Raw genomic sequence first — 17,538 nt, 5'->3', positions numbered from 1 at the left:
CAGAAACAACATTCTAGGCAATACATTCATCTTTATAACTGCTATTCGACCGGACAAGGAAAGCTTCAAATTTGACCAAATTTCTAAATCTTTTTTCACTTGTTTCCAACATTTCTCATAATTATCTTTAAATAAGTTCATATTTTTAGCTGTCATATTGATCCCCAAATATTTTACACTCTTAACCACAGTTAAACCTGTCTCATTCTGAAACCTCTCTTTCTCAGTAACTGTTAAATTTTTCTCTAATACCTTAGTTTTTTACTTGTTCAGTTTAAATCCTGCCACTTGGCCAAATTCTTTAATTAATTCCAAAACCCTTTTAGTACTAGATTCTGGCTCTTGTAATGTAAGTACCAAGTCATCTGCAAATGCTCTCAGTTTATATTGTCTCGCTCCGACCTGAACCCCTTTAACCAGCTGGTCCTTTCTTATCATGTTCAGCAAAACATCCAGGACCGAAATAAAAAGTAATGGGGAAATTGGGCACCCCTGACGTGTCCCTTTTTCTATCTTGAGTTCTTCTGTAATCACATTATTCACTATAAGTTTAGCTTTTTGTTCAGAATATATTGCGCCTATACCGTTTTCAAACCCTTGACCTACCCCCATTCCCTGGAGATTCTTCTTCATAAAGGTCCAAGAAATATTGTCAAAGGCTTTCTCCGCGTCAACAAATATCAAGACAGCTTTTGTATTTATATTAACTTCTAACATTTCCAGAATGTCTATTATATTCCTTACGTTATTTGATAAATGTCTTCTCGGGAGAAAGCCCGCTTGATCCCTCTGAATCTCCCCCACCAAACCTTTTTTCAATCTCTTAGCTAAAATGTCAGCAAAGATTTTGTAATCCACATTTAGTAAAGAAATTGGGCGGTAGTTCTTAAGTTGGGTCTTTTCAGTCTCTGTTTTCGGTATAAGCGTGATATAGGCCTCTTTCCACGTATCAGGTGCTTTTTCCCCCTCAAGAATTTCATTGCAGACTTCCTTCAAGGGTTGTATTATCCATTCCTTTAAAGATTTATAGTATTTGGAAGTCAATCCAGATGGCACCTTCTATTTCTTGTTCAGTTATTTTCTGATTCAAAAGTATTTTACCTTCACTTGAAATTTCCTTTAATCCATTTTTCTCCAAAAATTGTTCTATCTCAGAGTCTTTTTGTGGCCCTTGTGCATATAATTGCTTGAAATATCTCTGGAAGCAGCTTCTAATCTCAATTGGATTATAAATGTTTTTTCCATCCACTTCTAAATTTGTCACTGTATTTAATTTTTGTCTCTTCTTCAATTGCCAAGCCAAAAGTTTACCACATTTATCTGCTGATTCAAAAGTCTTCTGTCTCATTTGTTTGATTTTCCATTCTATTTCTTGATCCATCAATTCCATATACTGAGTTTGGTATAATTTAATTTCTCTCAGGATCTCCTGAGACTTTGGTTTTGATCTTAATTTCTTTTCTCCTTCTTTTATCTTCTCCAAAATTTTGTCCTTTTTCGCATTTTGGCTCCTCTTTTTTATTGCATTTTGTTGTATCAAGAAACCTCTCATAACAGCTTTGCTTGCGTCCCAGATTACTCTTTTATCCACATTAGTCCTCATATTAATCTCAAAATAGTCTCTCAGTGTTTTTGGGCCTTTTTACAAAATTCTTTATCTCTGAATAAAGTGTCATTCATCCTCCATCTGAAAGTGCCAGCTGTTGTTTGGTTCATCTCCATCTTCACGGCATTATGGTCGGAGCATGTTTTTGGGCAGATTTCCACTTTTTTTATCTTTGGTGCCAATCCTCTAGTAACCCATATTTGGTCAATTCTAGTCCAGGTCATCTTAGCTTCAGAGAAGAAGGTTCCCTCTCTTTCCAGAGGGTTTTTTGTTCTCCAGATATCAACCAAGTCCATATTGTCAGTCATTTCAAAAAAAGTTTTTGGTAGTCTTCCATCTTTAGAAATCACCAGTCTTTGTGCTTTGTCCATATTTGTAGAAACTACTCCATTCATATCTCCCATCAAAATTACATTAAAGTCCAAATAATCCAACAGTGTCTCATGCAACTTCTTAAAAAATTCAGATTTGCCTTCATTCGGTGCGTAAACTCCTACAATCAAAAGTTTCTGTCCTTGAACTTGAATTTCAATTGCCAAATATCTTCCTTGTTCATCTTTAAATATCAATTTCGGCATCAAGCTGTCTTTTGCATATATAACAACTCCTCTTTTTTTCACTCTGTCAGATGAGATAAATTCTTGTCCTAATTTTTTGTTAATCGATAATCTTCTATGTACTCTCATCACATGTGTCTCTTGTAAGCAAATCAAGTCCAATTGTTGTTTCTTTAATATATGAAAAACGTTCTTCCTCTTCCAAGGCACGTTCAAACCGTTACAGTTCCAACTTAACAGTCGCAAAGCCATGATGGGGTTATTTACTTACTCCTCCTACTGCTCCCAGTTGTTGTTCATCTTCTGTCGGTGGCTGCAATCCAAATGATAGGTTTGCTATGTCCAATATTCCTTTCCCTGGTGATGTTGGTTCCTCTCCAGTCTCCACTTCTTCACCAGATCTTCTTCGTGGTCTCTCAAAATTTTGTCTCTATCACTCAGTGTCTTTATTCTTATTTTCTTTCCTCTGTATTTGAAAGATAGGCCTTGAGGAAATTCCCACCTAAAGAAGATTCTGCTTTTTTTCAATAGTGTAGCCAGATCTCTGTATTCCCCTCTTGCGTCCAAAATGGGCTTAGGGATATCTTTAAAAATCTCCACGTAAGAATCTTCAATTTCCAGTGTTTTCTGGTAGTGCAAGTTTAAGATTTTATCCCTTTCTTCCTTTGATCTCAGAGTAATCAAGCAGTCTCTTGCCTTGTTCTTTTTTTGTCTTATTCCAAGTCTAAATGCACTTACAATTTTAAATTCGTCCTCCTCAAGGCCCTCTTGCCAAAATTCAGAAAATTCCTTTGTAAGAAAGTCCACCAAGTTGTCCTGTTCTTTTTCTGGTACAAATCTCAATCTCAAATTCCGTTCTTTCCTTTGTAGATCTATCAAAGCAAAGGACAAATCATGGTCCGCCAGTTTCTTAACAAGCGGTGGTATTTTCTCTTGCGTTGCAGTTGCAATCTCCCTTGCCTCCTCTGCAATCTTTCGAGTAGTAGCTGATTCTTCTAAAAGTTTCCCAATATTTTGAGCATTAGCACTGACTTGTACTCCCAGTTCTTTTATGCTTGAAGTGTTCAAATCAAGTTTTGCTGAGCTCTCAGCTACTTTTTTATTTGTTTCTGCAACTTGTTTACATGTATCAGTCCCTTGTCTCGTAAGAAGTTCCAGAGATTCATTTATTTTCCCCAGTGCTTTTGTCAGAGCATCTTCTGAAGACATAGTTTTTGATTTTGTTTTTGGGGCTGCAGCTGCTCCTGACAATGAAGGCCTTCTTTGATGTGAAGTGTCAGTCTTGTATTGTCTGCCAGATCTGAGGTTTTTCTCTTGAACCAACTCTATCTTTCCTTTGTCATCTGCCATGCCACTATCATGCCCAGCCAAGGTCGATCTCACGCCTAGAGGTTTGTTTTCAGTAGGAAATTTCCAGTGGCTCAGCTTCTAGTGACTTGGTTGTTTCAAAAAGTAACAAAGTCTCCTCTGGGGGGGGGGAATTCTCAACTTAGTTTCACAGTTTTAAAACTTTCAAAGTCCCCCCCCCACTCTTCCCAAAGGCAACAAAAAGCCCCAGTTCCAGCTCTTTTCTAAATAGTTGCAAATATGTAGCAGTCTGAAAAGTAATCCTCCAACTGTATCTTTCAACAAAGTTCAACAAAGTTCACAAAGTTATTCAACAATTTACAAGTCTCTTTCTCTTTCAATGCAGTCCTCGACCAGGGTATCAAAACAGTGGATATATTTCCTCCTCTCCTTTCATGCAGGTATTAATTCAATAAAAGTTCTCCCCCACCGTTCCTGCCCGCTAAATGGGGGGTAAATCTTGCTTTTAGAAATGGATTTCTCTTGTTCCCATACGATCTCCAAAGGTTACAGTTTAGCAGTCTCTTTGCTTTATTGTATCTACAGCACGGAAAGGCAGACTTCCTTTTTGTACCTTTCCCGTGACGGTCTTCCAAATATATTAAAATTTAGATCCAATTTAAGCTTTTAATCCTACTCACGAGTAGTTGCTCTTAAATCCAATTTGCCGGAAGAAATCAGCGCTCTCCGATAATGGCGATGCGGCTTCGCTCCACGGACTGGGTTGCAGCTCTCAGTACCGCGCTCCCCCCGCAACCGTTCCGGAGCCTTTAAAAAGGCTCCTTCGCAGTTTGGAGGGAACCCAAAGGTACCCGCCGAGCCTCCTTGTTCACAGGCTTCACTGCCTGTGATTTCTAAGGGTCCGCGCTTCGCCGTAGCGGCAGGACCCGAACCTGTGGAGCAGACTTCTCTCAGAGCTCCGGGAGAAGTCCGCCATTAATCGCTGGCGCCGACCGGAAGTCCCTCCTGGACTTTCTTCCTCCTGCCCCAAAGTCCATGTTCCGCTAACTGCTCTGAAGGAAGGTTCCTGACAATATTTCATAGGTTAACATTGTTCATCTAAAAATAATAATAAGTAGTTTAATAGTACTTGTAAGCCACATCACATCCAAAGCAGGATGTAAATAATTTTAATACATAAATAACTAAATTACTACATGTGACATCACTACATCAGGCTTGATGGGGATTCACCACTTACTTCCCCCCTCCCCAAAGTGGATCCCAAGTTCCCATGCAGCTGAAGCTCTCCTTGATCAAATGTAAATCGCTCTCCTTCTTTAAAATGGGTCAGATGAGTTAGTTCCTTGTGTGGCATTAACAGGAAACCCTGCTATTTTTCCTGGCAGTCTGAGCAAAGAGGTTAATGAGTACCAACTGCAGCCTTCTTCCACAGAAGGCAAGGGCAATTTTTCAGTGCCAGAAACTAAACTCTCCTTTCACCTTTAGAGATTAATCTTTTTTGGATCTGCATTGAAGCAACTTGCTAGAGATGCATATGTCAATTGCTAGCATGGCCTCACTGTACCGTTTGTGGAAAGGGAGGGGAAAGGAATAAAATACAATATATACATACACATTGCATTTTCCATGAGTGTGCTAACTGCATAAAAAGTGCAGTGCATAATTTATTAAAATGAAACGAGCCACTATAATTTTAGATAACCTTTCAAGTTAGCAAGACAAATATTTATGCACCTGTTATTTTAAGGCATAAGTTTTGCTCACTGATATCCAGAACAATTACCATCTGGAAATATGCATATGTGTGATGTAGCTACTTAATATTGGTGGAAACCAAATACAATGTAACTTATCTCTGGTTTTCTACTCTAGCTAGATTAAATACAATCTAACCAAGACCTTGCATGCAGCCAAATTTGTGTGCTGGTATTGTCCACCACAGAACACTGCAACCACTTGGGATGAAAATAGAGCTCAAAGTAGCATTTTTATTACACTTTGTTTATTCCTTCCTTGAGCCCTTGGTGGGGTCTGGCCACCCCCCCCCCCCAAACACTGGAACCCGCACTCCTCCTGCTGCCCCCCTTACTTTTTAAATAAATCACTAGAGTGGTGTCAACACTGGATCCCAGGGCTCTGAGAAAGGCCAAAGGGGTCCTTTTTCAGATCCAGGCACTCTGGGCAAGATGACCAAGAGAATGCCTATGCTGCTATGGTTTGTTATTGCAACTAGAAATATATATTTTTTTAACTTGGAATAATTCTAAGTTTCTAGCTGCTGCTGCTGCTGCTGCTACTGCTGCAAATCAGAGTGGCAGCACAGACATTCCCTTGGCGACCTGACAAAATGTCTGGTTCTAGGACTTCCGGGTTAGCGCCTCCGGCAATGTCGGCGCTCCTCCGAACGGGAGGAACTTGCTCCGTGAAAAGTAGGGTCTGAACCGCCACGGCGAAGGTAGAGACCCACTGAAATCACAGGCGGAAGAAGCCTGTGAACTTGGGATTCGGCTGGCTCCCTTTGCGCCTCCCCTACTCGTGGGTAAACCCTGTTTTGGGGATCTGGAGCGACGTGGGGTGAGCGGCGCGGTGCTTTGAATTGACTGCTTCTTTCACGGAGTGAAGCCGCATTGCTGCTGCCGGAGAGCGCTGACTTTTTCCTGTGGACAATTGGACTTTAAACAACAACCCGTGAGTAGTACGGAAAATTGGATCTTTAAATACCTTAATTTGACATCAAACGGGGAAGGTTCAAAACAGGAAGTCCGCCTTCCCCTTTTGTAAATAGACTGAAGCAAAGAGCTTACAAGTTAAGGTCTTGGAAAGCCTTATGTAAAGGATTAAACTTCCATCGATTGAAATTATTAGACCCCCTTTGGAAGCAGGAGAAGAGGGGGGAAATTTTGGACTGTGTATCCTGCAGGAGAGAGTGATTAGAATTAAATTGCCACTGCTCTGAACCTGGGAACGGACTGACAGTGATTGACGTTTTGGGAGAGTTCATTGACAGCGAAGAGAACGGATGTTGACAGTCGGTTCAATAAGAGAAATATATTGTTTCCATTGTCCGCTTCTACGTTTAAAAGGGAGGAAAAGTAACTGAAAATTGAAACCAACTTTATTTTTTTGAGCTTTCTTTGAAAGGATTGATACAAGTGGAGACTGTTTCCCTTTAGAGGGAGCTTTTGAAACTGTTACAAGAGTGGAGCTGGGAAATCTCCAGCTGCTTGATAAGAAGTGTGGGAACTAGAGATTGACCTTAGACATTCGAGACGTCGACAGGAGAAGCCTTAGTAACTGCATTTTGCAAGATAAACTATTTGTTGGAACAGCTTCATAAAAAAATGGATGTTATGATTACTAAAACTGACCTTTTGGGACCAAAAGTGAGCATCAATACAGAAATTATTCAGGATTTGACACAGGAATCTATTTTAGCAGGACAAATTGTTGAAAAGGAGAAGGAGAAAGTTGCTGTTGTCGAACCTAAAGCAATACAAGGGGGAGCCTTAGTCTTACAGAGGCAAATCGAAGACTATAAGTTGAGGCCCTTTATGATTGAAACTAGAAAAAGTCAGACTCTGAAGATCGGAGCCTGGCCTGGACTGGAAAAGGAAAGTTGGAAAGATCCCTCTATGCAGGGATTAACTGACTTTTGGAATATGGACTTGGGTCAGGAGGAGATTGGAGCTCGGGGGGCCTTTGGAGTTGGAGGAATTTTGAAATATGCCCTGAAATACTTTATGGATCCTAGCTTTAATTGTGGAAATTTGGCTGACCTGTTGAGAGGGAGTGGAGGTGTCGTTGGATTGGAGTTTCCTCGAGATCTGCTCTTTAGCATCAAAGAATATGAAGAAGAACCGCAGAAGGGACGTGGAAGAGAGTTAAGAGCCTCGGACATAGCATCTAGATCAAGGGAAGTAATAGTGCCACTGTATTCTGCTCTGGTCAGACCTCACCTGGAGTACTGTGTCCAGTTCTGGGCACCACAGTTCAAGAAGGACACTGACAAACTGGAACGTGTCCAGAGGAGGGCAACCAAAATGGTCAAAGGCCTGGAAACGATGCCTTATGAGGAACGGCTAAGGGAGCTGGGCATGTTTAGCCTGGAGAAGAGGAGGTTAAGGGGTGATATGATAGCCATGTTCAAATATATAAAAGGATGTCACATAGAGGAGGGAGAAAGGTTGTTTTCTGCCGCTCCAGAGAAGCGGACACGGAGCAATGGTTCCAAACTACAAGAAAAAAGATTCCACCTAAACATTAGGAGGAACTTCCTGACAGTGAGAGCTGTTCGACAGTGGAATTTGCTGCCAAGGAGTGTGGTGGAGTCTCCTTCTTTGGAGGTCTTTAAGCAGAAGCTTGACGACCATATGTCAGGAGTACTCTGATGGTGTTTCCTGCTTGGCTTGGACTTGATGGCCCTTGTGGTCTCTTCCAACTCTATGATTCTATGATTCTATGATAAGATCTCCAGGTTGATGGACTGTATGGAGTGGACGGAAGTGTCTGGCAGAGCCCGAAACCGGGGAGAGGAGATGGTGGAAGAAGATTGGAAGATTTAAAGTCTATATATAGAAATATTGTAAAATTAATGAGTGACAGGAAAATGTTGGAATGAATTTTTATGGCCTTAGTAGAAATGCTATAAGGAGTTAAGCTTAAATAAGTATATTAATTTTAATGGAAATAAGATTAAAAATATGTTAAGTCATTTATATGATAGAAAATGGAGAAAGATGGAAAGGAATTGCTGAAACAATTAATGGAAGTGGAATACAAAGAGGGAGGTGAGAGGAGGTTGATGATATAAGGGAATGAAAGTTAGAATATGAGGTAAAAAGACTCAATATGGACTCAGATTGGCCAAAATATTGTGAAATTATAGAATATGATGGTGAAAACCTGAAACTACAGAGTTTTGAGAAATTGAAACCTAAAGTCCGAGACTGGTTACATTATTACCAGATTAATGAAACCTTTAAGCAGGACAGGAAACTAGGATTTCAGAAGGAGAGGTCAAAGTTAGAAACAGAATTGCTAGAACCCAATACTAAGAATCTGTCTAGAATGTATAATTTGCTGCTAAAATGGAACACACAGGATGAAACGGTTAAATCAGCTATGATTAAGTGGGCACAAGATGTTGGTCATGATATTATGTTTGCTGACTGGGAGCAGTTATGGACCACAGGTATTAAATTTACGGCATGTAGTGCCTTGAAAGAGAATATAATGAAAATGATCTATAGATGGTACATGACCCCAGTCAAGCTTGCAAAGATATATCACTTGCCCAATAACAATTGTTGGAAGTGTAATGAATGCGAAGGAACTTTTTATCATCTTTGGTGGACCTGCCCGAAGATTAAGGCCTACTGGGAAATGATCTATAATGAAATTAAGAAAATCCTTAAGTGGACATTTATAAAGAAACCAGAGGCTTTTCTCTTGGGCATGGTGGGCCAAAAGGTTCCAAAGAAAGATAGAACATTCTTTATGTACGCAACAACAGCAGCAAGAATTCTTTTGGCGAAGTATTGGAAGACTAAAGAAGTACCTACTCTGGAAGAATGGCAGACCAAGGTGACTGAATTTATGGGACTGGCAGAGATGACTGGCAGAATCCGTGACCAGAAGAGAGAGACAGTGGAAGAAGACTGGAAAAAATTCAAAATCTATCTTAAAAATTGTTGCAAAATTTCGGAATGTTAAGATGTCAAGGGATTAGATATAAAGAATTACAGCTGTAAAAATTGAAATTTAGAAAAAAGCTCTAAAGAGAATTAAATATAAAAAGGGATGAAGGATTGCTAAAAAAATTTTAAAATAAGGATGCAGTGAAGGGGAGGTTTGGGGAAGTCGCATTATGTTTGTTTGTTTTTTGTTTATGTTGTAAAATTAATAAAAATTATTTAAAAAAAAGAAAAAAAAGAAAGTTAGAATATGAAAAGGGTATGATGTATGTTTTTAAATTGTTTTTGTTTTGTTTTGTTTTGTTCATTGTGTTGGGTGATGTGTTGAGGTTGTGTTTTGAATGGTTTATATATTGTATTGTATTGTATTGTTTTATTTTTTCTTGTTCTAGTTCTTTTTTTCTTTCTCTCTTGTCTCTTTTTTCTTTTTTAAAAAAGTAATAAATATTATTTTAAAAACAAAAAACAAAATGTCTGGTTCTGAGAAGTAGGACCCCGTTGACCCTTGGTACAAGGAGAAGAGAAACTGATCCAAGTGGACTTACTAGCTGTTACCAAAACAGTTCAGCCAATATATTGGAAAAACACAGCAAGACCCAGCAAGTTTAGAATGGCTAGAGAAAAGTTCTGAACATAGTAAAAACGAGGAAAAGTGTCTGACAACATTCAAAGAAACATATAAAAGGCAACCTACACTTTATAGCCAAATGGGCCCATTTCATTGGAATGAAAGAAATCCCATTAAGGAGACATGTACTTCTTGTCTAATCTTTAGAAAAAGTCATAATATTATGATTATTTTGCTGTGCAGTCCTATCAATATTTATCAGAAGTAAAGACCACTGTGTTAATTATATATGGGACTGCAGGTTTAGCTGCTTTTTAAACAGTTAGTTTTTAAATTAAAAAATATAAATCAAAACTTCAGATTACTTTTTTAAAAATTGTAAATTGTAGCAAACATTTTTTATCTAAATATACAAAGATACTGCTTTCTATCATGAAGTCTAAGAATCTGGGGGCATAATCTCGGGCATGGTCATTTGGAGGAAGTTCCACTGACATCTGTTAAAGACTTTTCACATTTTGTGTTAATGAGAAAACAATAATTTAATATCATTCTTTTCCCTACTGATACATTCTCCTCTCCACGCGCTCCTGAGGACATTTCTCACATCACCCTCACCTCTGCCCGGCCCAGCTGCTCCCACTCCATTCTGCGCCCCTCGACTGAGTCAGGTGGAGCCAGCTGAGCGCATCATGTGAACTGCTCCTCATGCTCCAAGCGTGTATGAGTTGTTTTTTCTAAACACAAACCTCAGTATTCAGGTTAAATTGCCATGTTGGCACTTTGCGATAAGTGGGTTTTGGGTTGCAATTTGGGCATTCGGTTTCTAAAATTTTTGCCATCACTGTCCTAGACCAACTTCATCTAGAACTCTAATCTTGAAGTTTCCACAGCTCTCAGACAAATAACATCATCAAAATCCGGTCTTGTTGAGGAATTTGTATAGCTTTCTTATTCCTCTGTTCAGTAGACATCTTCCTCTCACACATCTCTGCCTACCCCATGGCCTCTTCAAAGCATGCAATAAACTCAAACAGTGTAATTTTTGAAACAATAACCCTCAACTAATTCTTCTTCTTTGCTATTTCAGGAAATCCATTTTAGAAACAAGGCAAAATGCTGTGCTGACATAAACAGTGGACAATGCAGTACTGATGAACATCCGTTGCTAAGATGTGTCCTTCACATCAATGTTGCACTTGTAGCCTCTGATTCCATATGCAGTAGAAATTAATGGAGTAGGTGTAGTTAACATTAAGCACAGGATGGCATCCCTTTGTTCGTTTATTGGGCTCCGTCACGTATATCTAATGTAGCACCTAAATTACATGTTCATGTTCTGAAAGTGTCCCCTCTAATTTCAAAACACAATATGGGTATAACATATTAAAATGCTACCAAAGACTGCAACCATTTTGTGCTCATTCAGTTGACACACAATCATCAACAGGTCATTTTGGACCTGGAAAAGGGCAGAATGGGAGCAGATCTGTGAGTAAAATCCCACAGATAACTGAGATTTATTTAGTTCTTAAATGTCTTTTTAACTTGGGGGGTGGGTGGGTTACTCTCTATTCTGTGGAAGTATTTTAATCAACACCAGTTAGTTGCAGCTGACTTCAGTTAAAAGTGGAGAAGAAAAAACTTCACAAGTATTAATATATGGACATCCCTTCTCATTCTCGCCGACTGGAGACTGGAGAAATGACTGGAGTATAGAACTTCCCAGAAAGCTTCAGTGAGAAATAGGCAGACCCTAGAGAAGACATATAATGGGTATAGAGCCTTTGTTTGGCTCTAGGACACGGCTGAAAAAGGTTGCTGTCCCCTGGGCTAGGCGGTCACAAGCACTCCTTTTGTCCTCCTTCCTCAACTCCCTCACCTTCCTACTTGGGTTTTACTGTCAGCGCACAAGATGTGATCCCCTCATGAATTATACACTGCCCGCCCGACACATTCTGAAAATTGACTAATTTTTGAAGTCAAAATGCAAGCTTACTCAGAACCAAAAATACATTAGTGGATTTAGCTTGTCTGATTTTATATAGTCTTTATATTGGAGTTTCAAGGCCAGTGCCAGGCGTGAGGGCACCCTCAGTAAAGTGCCCTCCACTGGGTCCCCTGTGATGCCCTCAGATCTTTCCCGATGCTAGCAGACCCCTCTATTCATTGCCAGCAGGCAGCAGAGCATAATCTGCTGCAGATGCCCTCAAGTCTCTTGCCATTGTAATGTTTCCATGATGCCCCAACATAGCATCAGTCTGGGGCACTGTAGAAGAGTGAAAACAGTGTCTTCCCAACCCTTTATTCCTCTGCTTTGTGTGCCTACACTGGGATAGATGGGAATGGCATCTCCATCAGTGGGCCCTGATCAGTGGGATCCCAAGAGCTGCCAGATGATTGTGTTGCTCTGCCTCTGGTCATGAAGCTACGTGTTGCCCCTTTACACAAGTAATGCATGAAGGGAGCTATAAAAGTAAATCAATTCAAATAGCTTTGTAGCAGAAAAATGAATAGCTTTATCAGAAAGGGCAGGCTGCCTTCACGCACATCTTTTGAATTTGAGAACATAGTCTGTAGATTGATGTCTCCTCTTTTGTACAGTGGTACCTTGGGTTAAGAACTTAATTCATTCTGGAGGTCCGTTCTTAACCTGAAACTGTTCTTAACCTGAGGTACCACTTTAGCTAATGGGGCCTCCCGCTGCCACCGCATGATTTCTGTTCTCATCCTGAAGCAAAGTTCTTAACCCGAGGTACTATTTCTGGGTTAACGGAGTCTGTAACCTGAAGCGTCTTTAACCCGAGGTACCACTGTACCCGTCATTGTGCATGTTTTTAGTTTGTTTTAAAGTACCTGATACTGTGCTGTTACGTAAAATAACACCATTGCAAAATTATTTGCCTGCTAAGTATTTGTACAGTTAAGTAAAAGAGCAAATGTTTTCAGTACATTATTAGTTACTTTAATGATTACCAAAATTACTAATGAAAAAAAGTGGCAATTATTGGACCTGTCATGTGTTCTCTGCTTACCAGTCTGCATTTAGGAGAATTTTCCAGGTTGCAATTTTCTCATACAACACAGAGAAGGTTGTTTTGATTCACTCCAGGTATTTCTCTGGCATCTTGTACTGCACCTTACCAATAACATGAGAATTTAATCTGCATTCTGCACAGTAACCCTCTATTAAACATATTGAGCCAATGTTTGGTCCTGCTGTAAGATGCACCACACAGGGGTCATTTTAAAGACAGAAGACTTCCATTTCTTATACAGAGGGATCTCTGCAGCTTGCGAGCATTTCTTTACAAAAGATTTTGAACATATAGTAAGGGGCATTAAAAGAGTTAAGATTTGTTGCATTGGTAATAAAAAACTACATTCATTGGACTTTACAGCAGTAACACAGGGAGGTCTGTGACTGGGTAGAGTGCATGGTTTGGGTGTCATAACACAGTGGCTTTTCCAGTCATTAGTATATCCAGTTTAAATGATCTCAGGTAGCAGGTGAGAACTTGGTGTGTGAGACCTTGAAAAGCCACCAGTATGATACTAGGTTATGGGTTTGTGTATATAAAGCTATTTTGTATGTTCATCTTGTTAGAAGAATGACATTTTTACTTACAATTGTTTTTGCAGTGAATGTTCATAGTCAGACAATTGGTCCAGCTAGCCCTGTAGTGTTGAGGTGAGCAACAAATTTTGCCTATAGGAAATTACAGCAGTGAATGCAACTTTGTAGGTACTGGTTTGTGAATATAGCTTCTGTCTCTCTTCTCCATATTCTGCACTGGCAAAGCTTGAGTGGGCATTCCTGAGTAGACATTTTGGCAGCAGTGGGGAATCCAAAGGTTGGAATCTAAAGGTATGGGAAGCTGCTCCAAAAATCTGTTTCCTAAAAATTGACAACCAAAAGATTGAAGCTCCATGGTGTTTTCAATATGTGAATTTTAATCCATGCTGTAATTTTAAATTAAATAGTTACGTCCAACTTTTGTCTCCTGTCTTCCACCTAGCACCTAGTCAAATAGCTAGTGTGCTGACATCAATGGATTTATTGTATTTCTAAATATGCTGGACTTCTCAGTAGCAAGCCAGATAGTATATGGGATTGGATGGTGAGGGTTAAGACCTGGGTTAAAATTACTGCTCTACCAAAAAAGCTCCGTCTACTAATTTAACCTATGGCATATGGCATATGTTGGGATAAAATGGGATAACTGTACATGAACTCAAAATAATAGTAGGATATGCATTTTAAATAAGTAAGTAAATTAATGAATGAATGTTGGGTAAAATCCTTGCTTCCTTGCTACATTGTTGTAATGAAGTCAACAGCAAAGCTTCCATGGTGGCTTTTCTTTCATGACAATTTATAGATAGTCTTGCAAGAAGTTTATTCATATTATTAGGGGGAAATACATATATTAACAGATTTCCCATTCATTTTCTTTTTTCTTTTCTTTTATTATTAGTTATTATATTTAGACATATGACATGGAACAGTTACATAAAACAAGAATTAAAATGAAACAACAGTTTATGTTCAGATCAATGTTTCTGAGTATATTAACAAATTGTGTTAAAGTATACATAATTATTGCAGACACGAAATGATGTATAATAGGATACAAGCTTAGATTGTTGACCATTAGTAAAAGGTATTTCGAATCAATAACAATTTTAATTCATAGGAATTTATAGGGAGTAAGGGAGAAAAGAGGAAATTAAAATATATACTTCATTCACGCCAAACTATGCTGTAAATTGTGGGTGCTATTCTGCCATACGCCTCTTTATTTGTATAATCAATAAAATCACAACAAATTGCATAAAAATTGTCTCATTTCTTTTGTCCTCTGGCTACTTTTTATTTTTGTGTCAGTTTTTCCAGTAATGTTGTTTGACATATTGCATTATGCCATTGATCCATAGTCAATAATTGTAATGATTTCCATGTCCTGACGACGGTTGTTATTGCAGTGGTTAATAGTTGTGTAATGAGTTCTTTATTTCTAATTTGCAACCTATCATGACTATACAAATTAAGTAGCGTAAGTCCTGGAGTCCTGGGAACTGTTTGCCTTGTAATGAAAGATATTTCTGTAAATACATTTTCAAAAAATCTTTCAGTTTTTGGACACTCCCATCACATGTGCTGATATGTCCCTATAATAGTGATATTTTATTCATTTCTTGTTACAGGAACAATTATAAAGGCGGAGCAACATGGCTGACGACAGGAAGGACGAAGCTAAGGCACCACACTGGACTTCAAGTCAGATAGCAGAGGCTTCTTCGCACTCACACTCCCCTGAGATGAAGGAGCAAAGCAGCACAGGCGAAGGACTAGTCAGAAGTGCCAATGGATTTCCATACAGAGAGGATGAAGATGGCGGATATGGTTCACGTGGGCAACAGAGCTCATACTCCAGAACCAAAGAGAATGGGATCAATGGAGAACTAGCTACAGGAGAGAAAGAAACTGCAGGTAAAAGACCCCCTTTCCTTTGTCCTTTAAAGACTTGCTTTTCAAGGGGAGAGCGCTGCAGATATTGGTATCTGATTCACCCTACACTAGATCAGACTGCAGCAGGTGGTGCAGCCCACACATTGGAAATGGAACAGATTTCTCTTGTGAAAGGCATTTTGGGGCAGCCTGGGCCAAGGTCAAATCCTAAAGTTAATGGGAGGGAACACAACACAGAGAAAGAGAGGGCTCTCAGCTCGGTGGTAGAGCACGTCCTTTGCCTGGATGTGCTCTACTATGTGTCTTTGGCACCTCTAATTAAAAAGCCTTTCAGATAATGGGTCAGGAAAAGGTCTAAGGCATTAGACAGCTTTGCCAGACACAGCAGAAATGTGAGGCTGGACAGGACAATTGTCTGACACAGCATAAAGCAGGCTTCTCTGTTCCATAGTTGTCCTACTTTACAGGATCAGGTCTCAAGAGTGAAACCAAGGACAGACACTGTCATAAATGATTTCTTCCCTGGCTCGCTACACTATTTTACTTTAAAAACCGAGGTCATTATTGTCACGACATTGGATGTGATTCCTGGCACCACTGCCATTTTTGTTGAATATATAACTGAGTTAAATGAAATATTAGAAGATGAGCATGTGACTTGCTGTACGAAAAGTCAGACCAGCTGCTTAATCTTAATGCATATACTGACCTGCAAGCCATTAAGCCATTTCCAGTTCAGAAAAAAATTAACGTTAGAGGGAAAGTTCTGCAATGCATAGACTATCCTTCTGCTTCAGATATCAGTTTTGTATGTGCAAAGAGATCTGGGGTTGTTGTTGTGGGAGAAACCATTCAAACACATGTTTTCCTACTTGAAGTCTAGAAAGTGGTTGCAGTTCAGAAACAAAGCTTGGATTTTGCTGATAGTCTTGACTGAGAGAGTACTCCAGAGAGAGGGCTCCAGAATAAGGAAGTTTGTCAGATCAAGCCATTTGGGTAATCAGTTACTCTGCTAAAAGCTACAGCTCCACTGCATTCAGTACTGAATTGTATTAACCCTTTGCCAAATGTTGTTAGATAATTTGGGCCAGAGCCTTCTTGCTACTGGGTGTGCTGGCAATGGCGTAGATTTATTTGATTGATTGATTGATTGATTTTACTTATATACCACTTTCCCACAACAATCTGTGCCCAAAGTCAGCAGTGGAGGAAGCCTCTTGGGTACCTGGGGCAGAGCACCAAGGGGTGGGGCAAGCCTCCCATAGGGGCAGGGTGAGGACTGGGCGCACCGCGGGGCCTCTGGAGTCTGCCTGCCTCCTCCCACTCAGCCAACCCTACAGCTGGGGGGGGGAGGCGCAACAGATGGACCATTTGGGCAGCGCGGAGCCTGTGCACACCCAAGCCACCATGTCTCTCCCAGGAGAGACATGTGGCTTGGGTGCACTGCAGGCCCCACAGTGAGTGCCGGCCGGCATTTTGTCACCCCCCTCAGTGGTGACACCTGGGGCGGTCTGCACCCACCTTCCTCTGCCCCTGCCCAAAGTTGCTTACAGAAAACATTTAAAGCATCAAACTAGAGAGCATTGGAAACACATTTTTTTAAAAATACAGAAGTTGTCAATAAATTCAAAGTAACAAAAATCAACAATTGAGCAAACACAGAATAAATTCAATATTACAAAGCACCAACAATAATCTAGGCTCAAGTACATAAATATAAAGCAAAAATTAAAGTTAATCATCAGTAAAGTTTCTGGTATTGGTCTTGCTTCACTCCAAGGAGTCTGGCTTAAATACAGTTCAGCCAGGGATTTGTTGGGGTAGATCAGGGGTGGCCAACTCCCAAGAGACTGCAATCTACTCACAGAATTAAAAACTGCCAGTGATCTACCCCTGTTTTGGGGGGGTTCAGGTCAAAGTTGTTGAACTAGTTTGAGGGAGGAGGAAAGCCATTTGGGGGGGGGGTTTCAGGGCAAAGTTGTTGAGCTTTTTTGGGGGGAGCCAAAGCTTTTTCGGGGAGGGGGAGGAAAGAGCTACTGTGATCTACCACGGATGTCCAGTGATCTACCAGTAGATCAAGATCTACCTGTTGGATGTGCCTGGGGTAGATCACATGCAGCTGTCTCCCCCATCTCTCCTCCAGAGGAGGCTGACAGCACTAAAAGGCAAATGTTGGGGAGAGCAGTGATGGTAAGTCTCTTCCCCAGCCTCCTGGAAGTACCAACTGCTGGTGTAGGTTTTATTGCACCAATCTGGACTACCCAAGATAGAAACTTGTTGTCTTAGAATAGAATCATAGAATCATAGAGTTGGAAGAGACCACAAGGGAC

General features: G+C 40.1%; 1 protein-coding gene across 41 annotated transcripts in view; it reads left to right on the top strand.

The window, feature by feature from the left end:
- The window catches only part of MAP2 (microtubule associated protein 2), a 343,536-nt gene that overhangs the window by 205,865 nt on the left and 120,133 nt on the right, over nt 1-17,538 (top strand). For all 41 annotated transcript variants that reach the window (XM_081851870.1, XM_081851868.1, XM_081851863.1 and 38 more), the window contains one exon: nt 14,944-15,229. In XM_081851870.1, coding sequence (XP_081707996.1) covers nt 14,968-15,229 — 262 coding nt within the window. In that variant the 5' untranslated portion in view covers nt 14,944-14,967. The remainder of the gene's footprint in view (nt 1-14,943; nt 15,230-17,538) is intronic.

This window comes from Podarcis erhardii, assembly GCF_964252035.2.
Source record: "Podarcis erhardii genome assembly, chromosome: 1".
Classification (NCBI taxonomy): domain Eukaryota; kingdom Metazoa; phylum Chordata; class Lepidosauria; order Squamata; family Lacertidae; genus Podarcis; species Podarcis erhardii.
This window is presented reverse-complemented; position numbering and strand designations above follow the sequence as displayed.